Source organism: Anopheles gambiae, chromosome 2 (genome assembly GCF_943734735.2).
Source record: "Anopheles gambiae chromosome 2, idAnoGambNW_F1_1, whole genome shotgun sequence".
NCBI lineage: Eukaryota > Metazoa > Arthropoda > Insecta > Diptera > Culicidae > Anopheles > Anopheles gambiae.
The window spans coordinates 77,752,050-77,768,640 of NC_064601.1; the positions used below are offsets into that span (position 1 = coordinate 77,752,050).

At 44.2% G+C, this 16,591-nt stretch overlaps 1 protein-coding gene across 4 annotated transcripts; it reads right to left on the bottom strand.

Annotated features, from left to right (window-relative positions):
- Positions 1–456: 456 nt before the first annotated feature.
- LOC1274856 (dipeptidyl peptidase 4) lies at positions 457–10,680 on the bottom strand. Of its 4 annotated transcripts, none has more exons than XM_061644735.1 (17): positions 10,382–10,680; positions 7,099–7,335; positions 6,908–7,011; positions 6,634–6,832; positions 6,471–6,545; positions 6,323–6,375; positions 5,755–5,969; positions 5,367–5,661; positions 5,092–5,221; positions 4,775–4,963; positions 4,560–4,684; positions 4,276–4,451; positions 3,977–4,187; positions 3,704–3,889; positions 3,471–3,628; positions 3,186–3,391; positions 457–1,920 (listed from the first exon to the last, which is right to left on the bottom strand). In XM_061644735.1, exons 2-17 carry the CDS (start codon positions 7,204–7,206, stop codon positions 1,783–1,785), a joined length of 2,568 nt encoding a protein of 855 aa, XP_061500719.1. In that variant the 5' UTR covers positions 7,207–7,335; positions 10,382–10,680; the 3' UTR covers positions 457–1,782. The 4 variants fall into 4 exon arrangements, with proteins under 4 accessions (XP_061500719.1, XP_061500722.1, XP_061500721.1 ...); XM_061644738.1 differs by lacking the exon at positions 10,382–10,680 and adding an exon at positions 9,389–9,407; XM_061644737.1 differs by lacking the exon at positions 10,382–10,680 and adding an exon at positions 9,265–9,375.
- Between the last annotated feature and the right edge of the window lie 5,911 nt (positions 10,681–16,591).

The window sequence follows — 16,591 nt, forward strand, 5'->3', positions numbered from 1 at the left end:
GCTTGTTGTTCTTCAGTTGCTCTTCCTACACGACGTAATTGCTTATTTAACCTTGCTATCTTCTTTGTTTAAGTTTTCTTACTGCTGGATTGCTCTTTTCTGTAATTCTAACAACTATGACGTGAAATAACTATGAAAAATCCTCGACTTTTTATTACACACTCTAAATTTGCTAGCGCTCCTTCCTTTTGCTTCTTTACTCATACACACACACATACAAACATACATACACACACACATACTAATATGTGCGTCTGTTTACGCTTCATTTATTACATGTTGCGTGTTATGTTGCTTGTTCTAACCATCTGAGTTCTTAATTGCAGTTGTTAAATTTGTGGCCGTTCCCCTTTCGGAGAGTGGGCCCAACATTTTGCTTATCCCTTGCTAATAAGCTGTATTACGATGTGGAAGAAAGATTTGCTATGAGTTGTTGCTTGTATTTCTCTCTCTCTCTCTCTCTCTCTCTCTCTCTCTCTCTCTCTCTCTCTCTCTCTCTTTTTGTGTACCTTCGGGTGTGTATTGATTTGCTAGTGAGTGTACCGGTTCGCTTACTTCTTCACTAAACAATAACTTTGCACAGCTTTACGCTTAGTTTACTTTTACCTAGCGATAATAACGTAACTAAATCCTAGTTTCACGTGACGTAGACACAGTTTGCGGTTGCACAGTTTCAGCTATGTAAAGTTAAGTGTTTCTGTTGTATTGTTTGCGTTAGCGGTTTTTGCTTTGCTGCTTTTGCATACGTTGGTGGTGCCATTTCGGGTTTGTTTTGTGTTTTGATTCGCTGTTTAAGTTTTCGATTTCATTGTTTTGATTTGCTACAATTACACTTAAATAGACGTTAAAGGAGACGAAAAAACTCACTCATCAGTTTCGTTATTGTAAGTAGGACTGTTTCTGTTTTCGTTAATCAATTCATTTGATTTTGTTTTGCTTGTTTGACTGCTTTGCTATTAAATTCCTTGTTCGCGTTATTTAAACTATTCTTCTTCTTTATAATTTTCCTGCATATACCCAGTTTGCCATTGGATGACTTTAATTAATTCTGTACGTTCATTTGTCCTATCTCTTTTTCTTTCTTTCTTTCACTTTCTCTCTCTCTCTTTCTCTCTCTCTCTCTATCTCTCTCTCTCTCTCCATCTTTCTTTTTCTCTCTGTATCTTTTCGTCACATTTTGTCGTGTGTCTTTTTTGATTGTTTTTTTCCTCAATACGCATTTGCGTTCTTTTCCATTGTCTTTAGAAAGCTCCTTGAAGTGTGTATACGTTATCCTCTCATCATTGTCTGGCTCTGTATATGCTTTGTAATAGATGTTCGGAAGTGCAGCAGGCATATTTAATTCCCCACTTTCCATGCAATTATAAAACAGTGCGTTTCGCGACGACATATACATGGGCTGTTTGTTTTGTATGGTCGCCATACTTGTAGTGGGTGTACTCTGATCCGGTCTGTTGTAGCGGTCGTACCGTGATTTTGCGTTTATGTTGCTGCTCTGCCGTGGTTATTATGTTACCATATTTCTCTGATATGTCTATTTGTCTTTAGAACCTATCAGTTACCGTACGTCCATCTATTATGTGGTGAGAGCAAAACATAGCAATCGAAGTCGCAGCAGCAATTAAGTTTGCGTAATACGAGCTAGCGAAAACAAACAAAATTGTATAACAAGAACACAACAATATTTGTTCGCTACCTCTTTGACGAAAAACGGTAAAACAATTTGCACAACAGTACTGTTGAATCGCACATCTTTTCGTGTGGGTGTGTGGTTGCTTTTCCTTACTCATGCGGTACATTCGCTTCCGTTGGTTTGTCCTCGTCGGAATCGAGCGATAGACAGTTCCGCAAGAAATCCTCCATCGACCGGTACACATGCTCGATCACACCCGTAAGATCGTGACCCTCGTCGGCGTAGCTCTGAAAGGTAAGATGGCAATGATAACGGTTAGTTATGTTTGTGCGCAGACAGAGTAAGCAGTAAGCAAGTTCAGGAGAAAGATCTAGTAAGTAAAAGATTGCACAAGATGCAAAAGAAAAAAGATGATCAAACTAGTTTGTGAGTTGAATCGCGTTCAACAGTACTAGACTATTGTGGTTCTGGTGTTTTTGGCAAACTGAGTTGAAATAGTAAAACATGCTCGTTGTGTATGCTTATTGAATTCCATTGTGTTTCTGGTTGCCGGTTGTTGAGACTTTTCAAGCAAATCGTTTCACTATTTGAAAAGCTGTAGAATCTTCTGCAGTGAAACGCGATATTGGGTTTGTCAAGGTTTTTGAGTATTATTTAAAAATTACCTTAATATTTGTATGTTACTGATTTGTGTTTATTTTCTTAATTATTTCTTATGTAGAGTATGAAATGTCATTTGTTTTTGCGTAACCTAGATGCTACTAAAAAATGGGTAAATAGATTCTATATTTGAAAACAAAACATAACTCGCTAAACCAAACTCATTCAAACTAGGGAAGCAAGAATAAGCGCAACAAACTATTAGAAGAAAACCCAATTGCTACAAATAAATAAAAGCTAGCGCAATGCCACCTAATAAATCACTACCAAAGGTAAATCAAACACAATTCCGGAATCGAAAAAAAAACATGTGGCACTTCAAAAAGCAAGTAAGGAGTAATTATTTCAGTAGGACAGAACTGGTAAACGTTTGCTAATCAAAACCAAAAAAAAAACATATAACTGAAAAGAACCAAAAAGGGCACTAAATGTAATCAGTCGAATAGCTGCCGGTGAGCATTGAGCGAACTAGGTTCATCGTACTAGTGAAAATGTTGGCCAATTATCTAGTAACGCTATCTGTTTGTTGATTGTAATGTTATCACTGTTTACGTATTTGGACTAATGCTTTCATAAAAGGTAACGAAATCTATGCAATCGGTTTTGTTCACCTGCACCAGCATTCGGGAACACAATTACGATGTCCTGTCTTTTTTCCGGGCAATAAATTTCGAAGAAGGCAGTGCTTGCATTACAAATAGAAGGGGGATCTCGTATGCTGTAGAATGTTTGTCATTGCACTCTCGGTAGCTCGGATCAATGTTTGGTTTTTGAATGCCGTTAAAGCATGGTTTGGTTAAAGACTTTCGGTCGTATGGTTGCGCCTTTTATTAGTACCGATTAGCGATTCGTCGGTTAGTTAACTGTCGGATGCTTAAGCAGTTACACTTACCAAGTATCGGAATATCGTCCCGGACTCGGACAGGGAACGAGCGAGCTGGATACCGTGCTGGTACGGTGCAGTTACGTCGGCTAGGCCGTGTATCAAGAAGTACGAATAAGACGGTATCTGGCGTCCCTTTTGCGTTGCGTCCGCCTCGACGTACGCTTTATAGTTTTCGGCCGGCACTCCAAGGATGCGCTCGGTAAAGATGGAATCTGCGCAGCGGAAGAGTATATTGAACATTACCAATCGAACCGGTATCCCCAACCTAGTGACGACGAGGGAAATACTTACTATAGTACAGCCAGTCAGTAACGGGCGATACCGAGATACCGCATTTGAAGACATGCTGCTGTGAACCGAGAATCATGGCTGTGACGTAGCCACCGTAGCCCCAGCCCCACACGCCAACGCGGGTTTCGTCGAGGAATTTGAGTGTGTCCAGGAGGTATCTATTGGGACGATCGATTTGTTTAACAACATTGCACCAGTTCTGTGTGCGTGCGTGTTTACGTGCTAACACTTACCGCAACACTGCAATTTGATCCTGCACCTCAACACCTCCCAGATGACGGTACAGCGCTTGTTTGCCTTGCCCTCGAGCACCACGCACATCCAACCGTATGTACACCACATCGTTGTGGCTGGACATGTACGTACCCCAGTCGATCTTAAACTCTTCCGACACGGACGTCGAGCCGGGCTTACCGTTCCTAAAAGGTAAAAAGGGGAAGACCGTGCCAACCACGTTAGTTTCATTTGAGGAACCGCTCTGAAGACGTGTAATTCTCCATACTTACACCTCAACCAGCACTGGAAAAGCGGCATCACGTAGCTCCTCACGCCAGCTCGGAGGTAGTAGCAGCTGTACTGCTGCCCTCGTCCCATGCGGCAACGGAATCTCAAAGGAGCGTTGCGACGGCAGCGCCAGCTCCTGAAGTTTGCTCGCGTAGAACGGTCTCGTGTCGTACAGGACCCGCATCAGTTTGTGATTATGAGCGGCATGTACCACTACGGCAGGCAAAGCGTCAAACACACAGACAACTCACTTAATTATTCACGACCGAGGGGGAGCACACACGTGGTACACGATACTCACCAGCCAATGGAAGACCGGGACCTTTACATTCGAGAATGTAGTACGATATCCCGATGTGTTGCGAAACGTACGGCTGTGAGCTGACAAATGCGTCAAAGAACGAACAGTTGCTGTAGTAGTAACGGCTACCCCAAAGGACATCGCTAAGATCACACGTGATGCACGTCGGTTCCGTTCTGGTGGTAGGAAGCGCAAGTTAAAATAAGAAAAGCGTTTTTAGAACATTGCCAGTAGCAGGCTCGCCTTAAGCATGCCAGTCAGTCACCCCCCACAGCGGACAGTACCTTCGCACTTCTTCGCTGACGGGATCCTTCACCACGTATAGATGCTGCTGGCCAGGCTTTTTCCCGTGCGTACCCAAATAATAGACCAGGTGGTTTACCGTGTCCCAGGCAAGTATGCGGATCACCTAAGAAAGCGAACGCAAACGCAGTGGTTCGATTGATTAGAATTCACACATCGACTTCGTCGTCACCAACGCGTATCTATCAATGCGTACCTCATAGCGACCGTGGGAAATCACAGCCATCCGCTGTTGCGTGATTGTGATGTGCTTGATGTGGGTGAAATGCTCCGTTCCCGTCTCCTGGATGCCCGCCATAAACAGGAAGCTGTCCCCATCGGGTGAGAATATCGGATGAGGTAATATATCCAGCCATTCGTTTTCTGGCGCCCGCTCCGTATGATGCTGCACAGAATGGGACGGAGAGCAAGTTGTGCGTCGTTAGGCTGCCATTTAATCGTTTCACCAGACAATGGCTAAAGGGGTTCTACCCTACCCCTAAACGCCCCAAAACGATGCCTTTCGATACTCACCTCGACACACTTCCACGTAGGGCTGAAGCAGGAGGAAACGACCGTAATGTTTTGCGAGCGGGTCATCCATACCACCGACACGTGTTCGTTCAGGTTGCCTACCCAGCTAGCTGATATAAGATAGTGTTCTCTGTGGACGTCGCGCAAGGGAAGAAATACGAATATTAATGGACTCAAACAAGCGTATAGCTATCTTTGTGCTAGCGCGTATACACGCGCGCGTGTGGGTGTGTGTAGTCATTTTAATTGCGAAATGGGGCCCCGCAGATACTTACTGTCCTTCGAGAGCAGCTGGACGGATTACTTCCCATTTTCGTATATTGCTTACATTACTTATATCCATCACCCACAGCGAAACTTCCGGATTGACCGAGCCCGGCGTTGGATAGCGTATAGTTTTCGACACGGGGAAAAGCTCACGGTTGCCTTCGCCGCTGGCCGCAATTACGGTGTTTGACGTGAACCAAGGAAAAGTCATCATGCCAACTCGCGAGTCGTTAAACGTGGCGTACATGAGGTGCGTGCCATCTACTGAGGTCCATAAAGCACTAAAAGACTCAAAAATCTCCTCTGCACGGGACGCGGGATTGGGCACGAAAGGAAAATGAGGGGAAAAGTTATTGCGATTGAAGTACTTTTACTTGGGGGGTTTAGCAACCCTACCTTGATATAACCAGTCAGGTACACCATTATAGACTCTGTTCTCTTCTCCAGTGAAAGTTAAGCGATAAACCTCTTCGTCTGATGGTGATTGTCTCAAGTATATATCGTTCTCGGCCACTATTATCATGGCGGTAGTATTGCCGGCCCAGGAGGCATGCTGCAGGCGGGCCCGTTGAACCTTGGGGGATTCTTTCAATCGTACCGGCATATGATGGCTGCAAGATGTGTGTGATAGCATCAATTTAAGTCATTCTTTTCAGGTAGTTCACTTCAACTCAAGAGATTGCAAATGGATACGATGGGGCAAGGAAATTGAAAGGATGGGAGTGAACATACGACAAACATTTATTGTTTGAGTCCCGTTCTACATCATCTTAGCTCAGTAAATGCGACATAAATGAATTGAGTGAATGATTGTTTTGATGTGTTACGTAGAGATTTGTGGAGCAAGAATATGGCTACCTCATGGGTAAGATTGTGGACTTTTTTTTGCTAACATAGGGTTGGTGAAATAACATAGAAATGATGAAAACAGCGAAAAACTAACAAACGCTAGATTTATACTCACTCATTCGATACGTCATATACAGTATACAAAGCCGTGAAAGATAACCTATGATGCTGGAAGTGGAAAGAGACAAGCATTTGATGATAGAAGTACACACCACTCACCAATCTTCCCTTGATTGAAGAAATGGTGATATTTCGGAACCTACCTTCTTTACATTGTGCTTAAACAAAACATACTTCAAATCATGAGAACAGTGGTAGCCTTTAACGTTAATTTGTCTCTGTTGGGAAAGGGGAAAAGGAAGTGTTAGCACATAATATGCGCAAACGCGTCAACAAATCGCGCTAAGAACCCCTATCGCGTCTTACCATAGTATGATTTGTTACTAGCGTGGCTACACTGTTGGTGGCAGTGTCGAAAACAGCAAGGCCTCCATCATCCGCCTGGAATACAAATTTCTGATTGTTGATCCACACCGACGGTAGCCTCTGAGGCGTTATATCTTTCTGCAGAAACTCGTCCAACTTCATACGCCTGCCCGACCAGTAGAGCAGCTCGTCAACATAGCTACGACCAGGTACGATACGAATCGATCAGGTTATGTTGTCCTACCATCCCCGAAAGTGTCTCTGGTGTTCTTACCCAAGCAGATATATCGCCGTTATTATACCGGTTATGACAAATCCTATCACTAGCAGCGAAAACACAATGCTTCTCCAATTGTGTCCTTCGGCAGGAAATAGATCCTGCAAGCGAGAAAAAGAACCGCGGGTCGCGGGTTCCGTATTGTAAAAAATACAGTAGACTTACTTTTAAACGTCAGTGTGTCGTACCTGCTCTTCCTTCTGTTTCGGATCGGCCACCTGCAACGTTTCATCTGGCGGCAGGCGCCACGATCCTCCGCCGCCCCCGGCCCGATCTGTATGCACATTTGCGTGCATTACAGAATTCCGAGGTGCTATAGTTTCGAAAACCCGCCACGATTTCTTCTTGCTTTGGTTTGATCGTCTTTGATTTCAGTCCTGTCGTACATTTATAAATTCTTCTTTATTCCTACCGATTTGGTGACGCTGTAACGAGCAAGTGAGAGGGGGGAGGGGTTAAATGGATAGCTAAGAATCAGTTATATAGGCCACCACAAAAGCAAATTAAACAGCAATTCCGAGCGTCAAACAACAAAAATGACTAAATTATTCGATCTCGTTGTTTTTTTTTGTGTTTGCTCGAATATGATTCAACCAATGTTATAAATGGAATATTGCACCTGTTTGCGGATTTTTGGATCGACGCCATCCAAGTAAAGCCGTTTTGGCAAAGATCTCCACTCCGAATTTAAGTAGGGGTTTAATGCAACAAAAAGGTGTCCTTCATCTTCATTCTTGTACAACTGTGGGACATTCCCCTTCTGTTTAGTCCCACATGAGTTGCACCGAAGGTAATACTGTATTGCCCGCTTTAATCGATACTATTATTCAATTCATTTGCACTCCTGCAATGCTGCCTGATTACGTTAACTATTTGTGCAAATTGGATTTATTGGCCTCACTGTATTGTTGCCTCAGAAACCTCAGCAGCACTTGATTAAAGACTGGTGTAATAATACATAGACAAATTTCAGTCGTTTTTTTTTTCATATAAAACCAAGTTTTAATATTTTCCGGAAGTTCTTGTAATGTATCCTCTCTTTCCATCTCCTAGTTCGTAATGATTCCAATATATTCCGGTAATCCTTGATACCGAAGCAACTCAGGCAGCAGAAAAGACGATAGAATATTAACATAATTAACACAATATACCACCTCCACGGCTATCCAGGATACGGATACTTAAGGTGATAAAGTGAGGAAATGAATGAACATCGTAGTTTCGATGGGATTTGTTTATAACAGTATACGGCAGAATGTCCCGCGCAACAAAACTTAGGTGAAACTAATGAACTAACACACTCACACACACATACACACAACTTGCACGAACACTTTATGCTGACCATTCACAGTATCACACACGTGCTCACGCAACACTACACTAGCGGGAGGTCAACCCGAAAGGTCTTGTTTTCATAGCACCTCTACTGCCACTGGCCCTGGTGGCCGAAATACACCACGAGTAAAATTCTTTACATAATATCAGTTCTGCCGACGGCAGTTCGGCATTTCCGGCCGTATATCTTGTCGAAAAGAACAAAAAAAAAAGTTCGCTCCTGGTGGTGATAATCTCTAAAGTTTGTAGGGAGTTGGACTGATACCTTGGAAAAGCTCCAATCATTGCTTTAAATTACGAATCCTACCCAGGCAACAACCTTTTGTCCTAGCTTTCTGGTGCAGTGGCTTTCTTTCTGTAGCTGCACGATGAAAATAAAGAACATAGACATAACATTCGATCAAGGATGATTTTTTTACAATTTTTGGAAATTTTTTATACGATGGATATTGTAACTACGGATCTACCACGAGGAGGCATTTTTTAACTCAATTGTTTCGGTTCTGGCGCACTCGGGACTGGCTCCGTTTCCGTAATACCTGATTTTGCTCCACTTCGGGTACGGCACCAGAGAGCCTTCAATAGGACTGGTAGTCCCGTCCGTCCCTTCGTTTTTTGTTACATTCGTAATTTATTGCCTGATTACCGTTACTACGGCTAAACGTTGCCGAAGGCAAATAGGTAGGAACAGCCAAATTCCCGCACACTCACACACACACACAAACACGAACATCGGCATATCGGATAAGAATGGGGTGGAAAAATAATTAAAACTAAAATAGAACCATTCCCATATCGAAAACACCGTCCGCACCAGCCCGTTGGACACTCGCTGTGGCTATCGCGCATAGCTCCCTTCCGTTCGCGATCAGGATTTATGCGCTCTGCGTGTTATAAAGAGCGGAGAAAAGCGTAAGAGAGGCGACGCTAACGAGTGATAGCGGACCTCCATCGGTAGCATCGGTGCCAAATAGACAAATCCAAGGGGAGGCCCACACTTACACACACACACACACACACACACACACACACACGCGTCAAAGGGACACTAACGAGAGGGAGTCAATCGCGCCACGGAAAACTACACTTTATTTCACCCATCCAAGTGGTCGGTGGTTCAAGAACACAAGAACTTCGCACCTGTCATGTATATACTCGAACGGCGGACTCAATCTCACTGTCGCGCCGTGCATGTCCAATTCGTTTGGAAAGTAGCTTTTTTTCTTAGGTTCCCCCCCCCCCCCATTTTCATCTAGGACAAAACGCGTTCGGCATTTTCGCATGATACCTCGATGCACCCTTCCTTCCACCTTCTCCATCATATTCTCTAGAGTCGCTATACTTAATCCATTCGCTCTCTCTGTCTCTCTCTCTCTCTCTGTATGTTCCCACACTGCGTGGTAGGCAGGAGCAGGATGGGTGAAAAATGCTGAAGAACACTAGAAGCGCCAGACCTGCGCAGTGCCGCGGAGTAAACCGACCCCAGCACGCCGAGAGGGAGCTGCGACCGAGAACCGGGATATCCGTGGGACACCTCGCTCCCGCAGTTACAAGCACAAGCTTTTTCTCCGCACGATTAGCACCACACAAACACTCTCTTTCTCTCTATCTCCAGCCTTGGCCGCTCTCACACTGCACTGGAAAATCGTAGTATCCTTTTTTGCTTCCTGTGTGTATGTGTCATCCGTACCGTGTTTCGTAGGCTCATTTTCACTCCCAAGATCTCCCGTTTCGGGGGTTCTCTCTTCTCCGTGCGCCTCCGTCACGCACCGTCACTCCGTCGCATTCGCGCACATACGTAAAAGGGGCTTTTTTGGTGAGAGGAGGAGTAGGATGAGGTGAAGGATTTCTTTTCGATTACCGCAACACCAAGCGGAGACCCTGGCGGAACCAGATTTTCCGTTTTCTGCTGCTACAAATTTTCCCAACATCCAGCATTCACAGCACTTTTTCGGCAAAGCGCTGCCTTCTTGCAAGCCCTGATATTTTTGCTAAAGAGTAAACTCCACACTTTTACACACTGCACATTGCAGGGGAAGATCCGTCCTTGCCAGATAGGATCGATGTTGGAAAATTTTGGGAGCTCACTTTTTTGTTCTCTTTTTTCTTTTCGTTTGCATTTATTTTTTTTACCTTTCACACAAGCACACAGCCAACGATTGTTAGACCACCATGTCGCTACCATCGAAGCAGAACTGACCGATGGTTTGTGCCATCCAATCCTCCGGGTACGACGACGACGCGGACGCGGACGTTCTACTACCGACCAACCGATGGCCCGGACCACGGCGAAGTACACCAGCTCTTCCCTTGCCAAAAAGGCCAGCGACGCGACTAACGCTACTACTGACGCGCAACAAACAGCACGGCGGGCCCTTTTGCCTCCTCACTCGGCTGAGTGCTGCTGCCACACTGGCTGCTGAGATGGATGGATGATGGTGAGAAAATTTTCCCACCACTTCGGCCCCAGCAACCCTCCCCCCCCCCTCCTTTCCGTCCGCTGGTCCATCCCCCTGGCGCACCTTCCCACCCTATCAGCCCAGCGCTGACTCCTGTCACATCCCGGGCACACACGTACACACAGACACCCTGACACACACACGTGGACACATGGACTGTGTGGACGCGGTTTTTCTCACCCCGGCTTCCTTTTCGCGAACGGGGTAAAGCGGGCGAGCGTTGTTGTGAACGGTTTTAAAATTGTCGCATCGCGGTCGCCCGCCCTGTGTGACGACACCAACCAAGCAAAAGCGGCCGCGGCGCGTCTGTTTTTATAAATGTTGTGATTTTTTTCTCTCTTTCTCCTCCTTTTCGCTCATTTTGATTGCTACAACTGCCATTAGGTCACACTCCAAATAATGTTAGAGGCGCGAATGACGATATCTAGGTGAGGTGGGGGACGGCCACCACAATTCCCCTCGCCCGGTCCGGTTCTAAAAATATCGCCGTGACTCATCACGATCCGATGACTTTCGTGCAGATTTGGCGCTTGATGATCTATTTTCTATGACACTCTTATTTTTTAAATACCTCCACCCTATCTATCCGCCCGGCTCCACGTCCGGTAGGGTTCTTGTTTTTTGCCCATTATACCATCGGAAAAAAATCAATGCTTCAAAACGCGTCAAAGAATTGCGACCGTTTCGTTCTGCGACACATCATAGCGTTCTGGTCGTTTCATTTGTAACGGCGAAATGATAAAATTAGAACCACCCTAGCCGAGTGCTGCCTGTGCTGGCATATAAGCGGACAGAGGGGCGAACGGCGAATGTATTACGGTCTGCAGTCATTATTCGTTTGTCCTCACACGCCTTCCTCACATTGATTTCCTTAAGCTGGACACCTTGGAAAAGTTATGGCATAAAGCAACTTGCCCAGCACACCCACCTCCCTCCCCCTGTTAGTAGCTACGTTCCACCCATCCATCTAGCGTGCTTTGTGCAGGTCACGCTGCAGAGAAAATGACCACCGTGTGTGGGGGGATCGCGATCCACAATTCCACGCAAACCCGTGCCCTTCTTCCTGTTACTGGTACTGCGACACTCGTATTGTTTGCGTGGATTTTACCCAAAATGGGGACGGCACCCTCCTATAAACGGGACATAAACTATCCACACGTAGTGTATGGGGTTTGAAAGCTTCCGTTTTGGGGGGGCGGGGTTTGAAAATGTTCCTGATGTACTTGTATCAATAAACAACATTGGCCGCGTGTTCACGACCGATGCCACGTGTTTGGTAAGGATTTGAAATGATGGAAACGTTGCGCAACGGTTTTTTTAAATGCTATAGTAAACATTACTCCTCAACGGACCGCGCCTCAAGGTTAGTTGAACGCTCGATTGTTGGTTGAAAGTTTAATTTAAAAACTTGAGTTTATATGTAAAAACCAGTTTTTCTGACAAAAAAAATCACATCAATCTCATGGGCTATTGAGAATGTCAAAGTTTGTATGTAAAAACCAGTTTTTTTTTTTAAATCAAAAATCTCATGGGCTATTCAGAAAAATGTTATTGTCGTGGAAAAAACATGCCCAACACATTTTACAGTTGGCAGGGAATCGAAGTTCGACCAGTGAGTTCAGACTGTAATTAGTATTTTTCCATACAAAATTGAAAATTGTAGGGAATAAGTAACACCATAGCATGCGTTTAAGATTTTAAAATTAATTGTAACTATCATCTATAGAATATCCAGCCAAAAACCACCAACTACGTCATCTATCGTTATTTTAAATATACGTCGTGGTAGATCATCGTCTTTCTTCTGACTTTGAGACTTCGTGGACAGTTGTTTGGACCACTTATCGAAACACTTTTTCACACGTCGCTGAGGATAATTTTTAGCTATACTTACTTACTACAACCGCTTTACGGTCTTGGCCTGCCTCAGGAGTGTCCGTAACCGCTCACTGTTTCGCGCCTTTGTCTTCCAATCCGTTATCCCGGCCTTAATAATGCCACCTCAGTTTGGGCCTACCACGCCACCGCTGTCCTTGTTGATGGCCTAAAAATACATTATGGGCTGGGTCGTCCGTTTCCGTGCGTACAACATGGCCAGCCCATCGGAGCCTGGCGAGCTTGATACGCTGCATGACAGTGAGGTTGCCGTATATTTCGTATAGCTCGTCGTTATAACTGCTCCTCAATTGTCCTTCCACACATACGGGGCCAAGAATCTGGAACTATGCTCTTGTACAATATTAGGCTTGATATCTTGAAAAATCACTGAAAACATAAATGTAAAAAGGTGCGAAGCTTATGAGGTCCCCTGATAGTCGGGCAACCGGTATTCCTTATCCAAATGTTCGCTTAGCTTCACAATAGCGAATATTATGCAGTTGAATAGCCTGTTCTTTTTGCATGCAACACAACCCATGAGTATAGTAATCAATATGTGAAGACGGTATCCCTATATACAATTTAAACAAAGCTATCCAGGAAGGCTCAAATTTACCACATATCTAGTGTAGTGCATAACAAAATATATAAAAGATATATAAAATTAAGGATGACCGTTAATGCAAACACTTTCTCAGCAAAAAAAAACAGACAAACAAAAATTTTAAAAATTGCATGTTACCAAAAACATAAAACTGTATTATTCTTCTCCTTACCTTTCAAAACATTCAAGACTAAAATGGTATCCATTGTATGGATGTAAACTAAACAAAAAGCATCCAAGCTATTGCTGGAAAGTAACGTTAATCAGCCATTACTAGAAATTTTATTATTGAAATTTTTGCCTGTGATTTTTAATATTCATGTTAGCAGGATAAAAAGGAAAACGCAGAACATTAGTAAGCCACCTTTTTAATAAAAGCAGCATTCAATACTTTAAGGAGTAATAGTGAACATCTTACTCTTAACCAGAAATAAAATGGAGCCACTTGATTTCTGGGCTTAGCATCCACATCCAATCTTCGAAGGAAAAGCAACCATCAGGGAGGCCCTAGGACTAAGAAAAAAAAAGAGTCTAAGACATACAGCCTGCACGAGAAACTCGATACTTAACAATATTCAACTTCTGCTTTTTTACCTTATTTGGCGTCTTGACTGTTAATGGCTTATTGATTTATCCAAAGCAAAATAGTTATTCCTATGTTTAAGGGTCTCAAATCATGTGGGAGGATTTAAGCCCATCATGTTGCTATTAGGTCGCTCAAGTTGACGATCAATTTTTATTATGTTCTCTCTTTCCCTCTCTCTCTCTCTCTCTCTCTCTCTCTATTTCTCTCTTTCGCCCTCTCTCTATCTCTCACTACCTCTCTCTCTCTCTATCTCTCTCTCCCGCGCGCTCTCTCTCTCTCTCTCTCTCTCTTGTTTGCCTGCTCACGATAGAGCACGTCGATATGACATGGTCAACAATCATTCTCCAGGATGTTCGGTCCCTGGCTGCAGCCTGCCATCCATGTAGACATCCGATCTCCGACAGGTCTCGCTTCACTTGATCCAGCCATCGAGTTCGCTGTGCTCCCCTGCGCCTGATGCCGAACTGGGGATCGCTGTCGAACACCTTCTTGGTGGGGCATGAGTTCAGCATCCTCATAACATGCCTCAACCATCATATCCTGCCAGCCTTTGTTACCTTCAGGATGCTCGGTTTGCAGTACAGCGCAGCTAGCTCGTAGTTCATCCTTCTCCTCCACACTCCATGCTCGAATACACCGCCAAAGAAAGTCCGGAGGAAGTATCGCTCAAACACGCCCAGAGCGTTTGCATCCTCCGCTCGGATGGTCCAGGACTCGTGTCCGTAGAGGACCACCGGGCGAATCAATGAGCGATATATATCACGATATATCTCGATCTTGAATCAAACCTCAGTGAGATTCGAACGTTTCTGACGTTCGATAGTCTTACCTTGCACTGCACCCCATTCATGGTCTAGTTAAAAAATTTCATCAATGTTAAAAAACACGCATTGTTGGTACTTCAAAGGGAATGCTGACGAGAAGTCATGGTGCGTAAGGATTTTGTGTGAGCGTAGGAGCGGATTAACAAGGGGTCTCGTTAATGGCTATCTCGTAATACAGTCGTCAAATCGAACGGCTTGGATGGATGACAAAACTGTACTTTACTTCCCTATGCATCTTTGCAGAAGAGCACCTCTGAAACGGACTCTGAAACTTATCGTTTATATGTATGGACTTCACTTACCTCCTGCTGTTGTACATTCCGTTGTCCAGGATCCATTAGCATCAATTCTTAATGGCATCTTTTCGGGCGGGGACACTCAGCATGCTCCGATATATGGTGTGCTTGCCAACGGGTTCTTCGTCCATGGTTGTTATCCACATATCACGTTCGGGACTATTCCTCGCCCCCTGGAACGTGTATGGCTAGTCGTGAAACTCCGCTGCGATGCACACTGTATCTCGACACCTTTTTAACAGAATGCTCTTCACAGTCATTGCTTTTTAAGCAACTCTCAATACAATTCCCTTGAAATAGTTGCTGCTTCAAAAACTTTCTGATCCTTCACGATTCGATAACCGCTTAAGTCAGAAAGAACTTCTTCATGCTTCTTCATGGACACCAAGTTTATCTCTAAACTCGGGACGAACAAATCATCGTCGAGGGCCACTCTTGATGTTTTATCCTCTCGAGACAGTTCTCGGCACAATCCAATTCCTTCAATCCTCGTCGCAGTGCCATCGGCTAAAATAACGTTCTGGTAGTAGCGCTCGTTCAGCTCCACGCAACTTGACCATGTGCGACGTTGTGTAGGAATCATAAACAATTCTTCCATCTCGAATATATGATGCTCGATATCCTTACTATCAGCATGACGCTTTTCACATTTTTTTTTTTTGAATCGACACCTTCGAAGTCAATGTGGCCTTTTCGTAATGTCATCGCGCTGACCATCGTGTTGCCCGGTCCATCGCTTGTCATATACTGCCTTAAAGCTTCTTGGATGAGGAGGAATTCTACCTTCGTCTTCCAGACATTGAAATTTTCTAAGTTTCTCAATTCCCAAACGTTCCATTTATATCAAATTTTCCTTCGGCTACAACGTTTGCAACGTCTGACTTGATTGAGGACACGGGTAAAACTAACCTTTTAATTCATCACCAGACTGCTGAGATGAACCACACCGCAGCAACACATAGTTGTGCTGGCTGAGGTTACTTCGATCTCTTTGATCTCTAACAGACCCGATGTATCAATATGTGTATAATGTCCCGCACTACATCCCCGAACAAGATCCTTTTGTGGCTTCCGATCATCGAGAAGGGAATTTTGAAGCTGCTGCGGTATACCGTATTCAGGGGAAACCGGAGTCAAATGGCCCTACTAAAAATTGAACTGTAGTTCATTGAGTAAACCACTTAAAACTTATTAAATTTTTACTGTTAGGCAGATGCTTTACATACATCGGGAGCACAATAGATGTGTGTATAACCTGTTAACTATTTTAAAATTAATCTACAATACGCGTAAGCGTATGGTACATTCGATAGTTCACCCGGTTTAATAACATGTCCGTCGTGGGTTCAGTCCTCGTAAGGACTATTCTTCCGTAGCAAGGACTGACTATCCGGCTGCGTGGTACTAAATACAGAGTAAGTCTCAAATGCCTGCATGTATAGGCCGGCATTACCGCGTATGTGTCTTTCCACTTGAAAAGCATTGTCCCACTTTACAACGTCAACCGCGATGTAGTAGAGGAGCTGTTATCTTTAAATTGTGTTAATTTTGGACAACGACAATGCAGCGTGCAACTGCTGTAGGTCAGCATTGAAATCACGTACTACAAACAAAATAATTGTAGAAGAACAAACTACAAACTTTATACGATGGCTGTTGCGATGCTGTAAATTTCCTCCACCAGGAATGTAAAGAA

Bases quoted from the DNA above. Each gene is read 5' to 3' on its own strand.
- LOC1274856 (XM_061644735.1), bottom strand. From the start codon at position 7,206: ATGCACGCAAATGTGCATACAGATCGGGCCGGGGGCGGCGGAGGATCG. The intron at 6,833-6,907 runs GTAAGAACACCA...ACCTGGTCGTAG, and splicing joins ACGGCGATATATCTGCTTGG to CTATGTTGACGAGCTGCTCT. The intron at 6,546-6,633 runs GTAAGACGCGAT...CTTTCCCAACAG, and splicing joins TAGTAACAAATCATACTATG to AGACAAATTAACGTTAAAGG.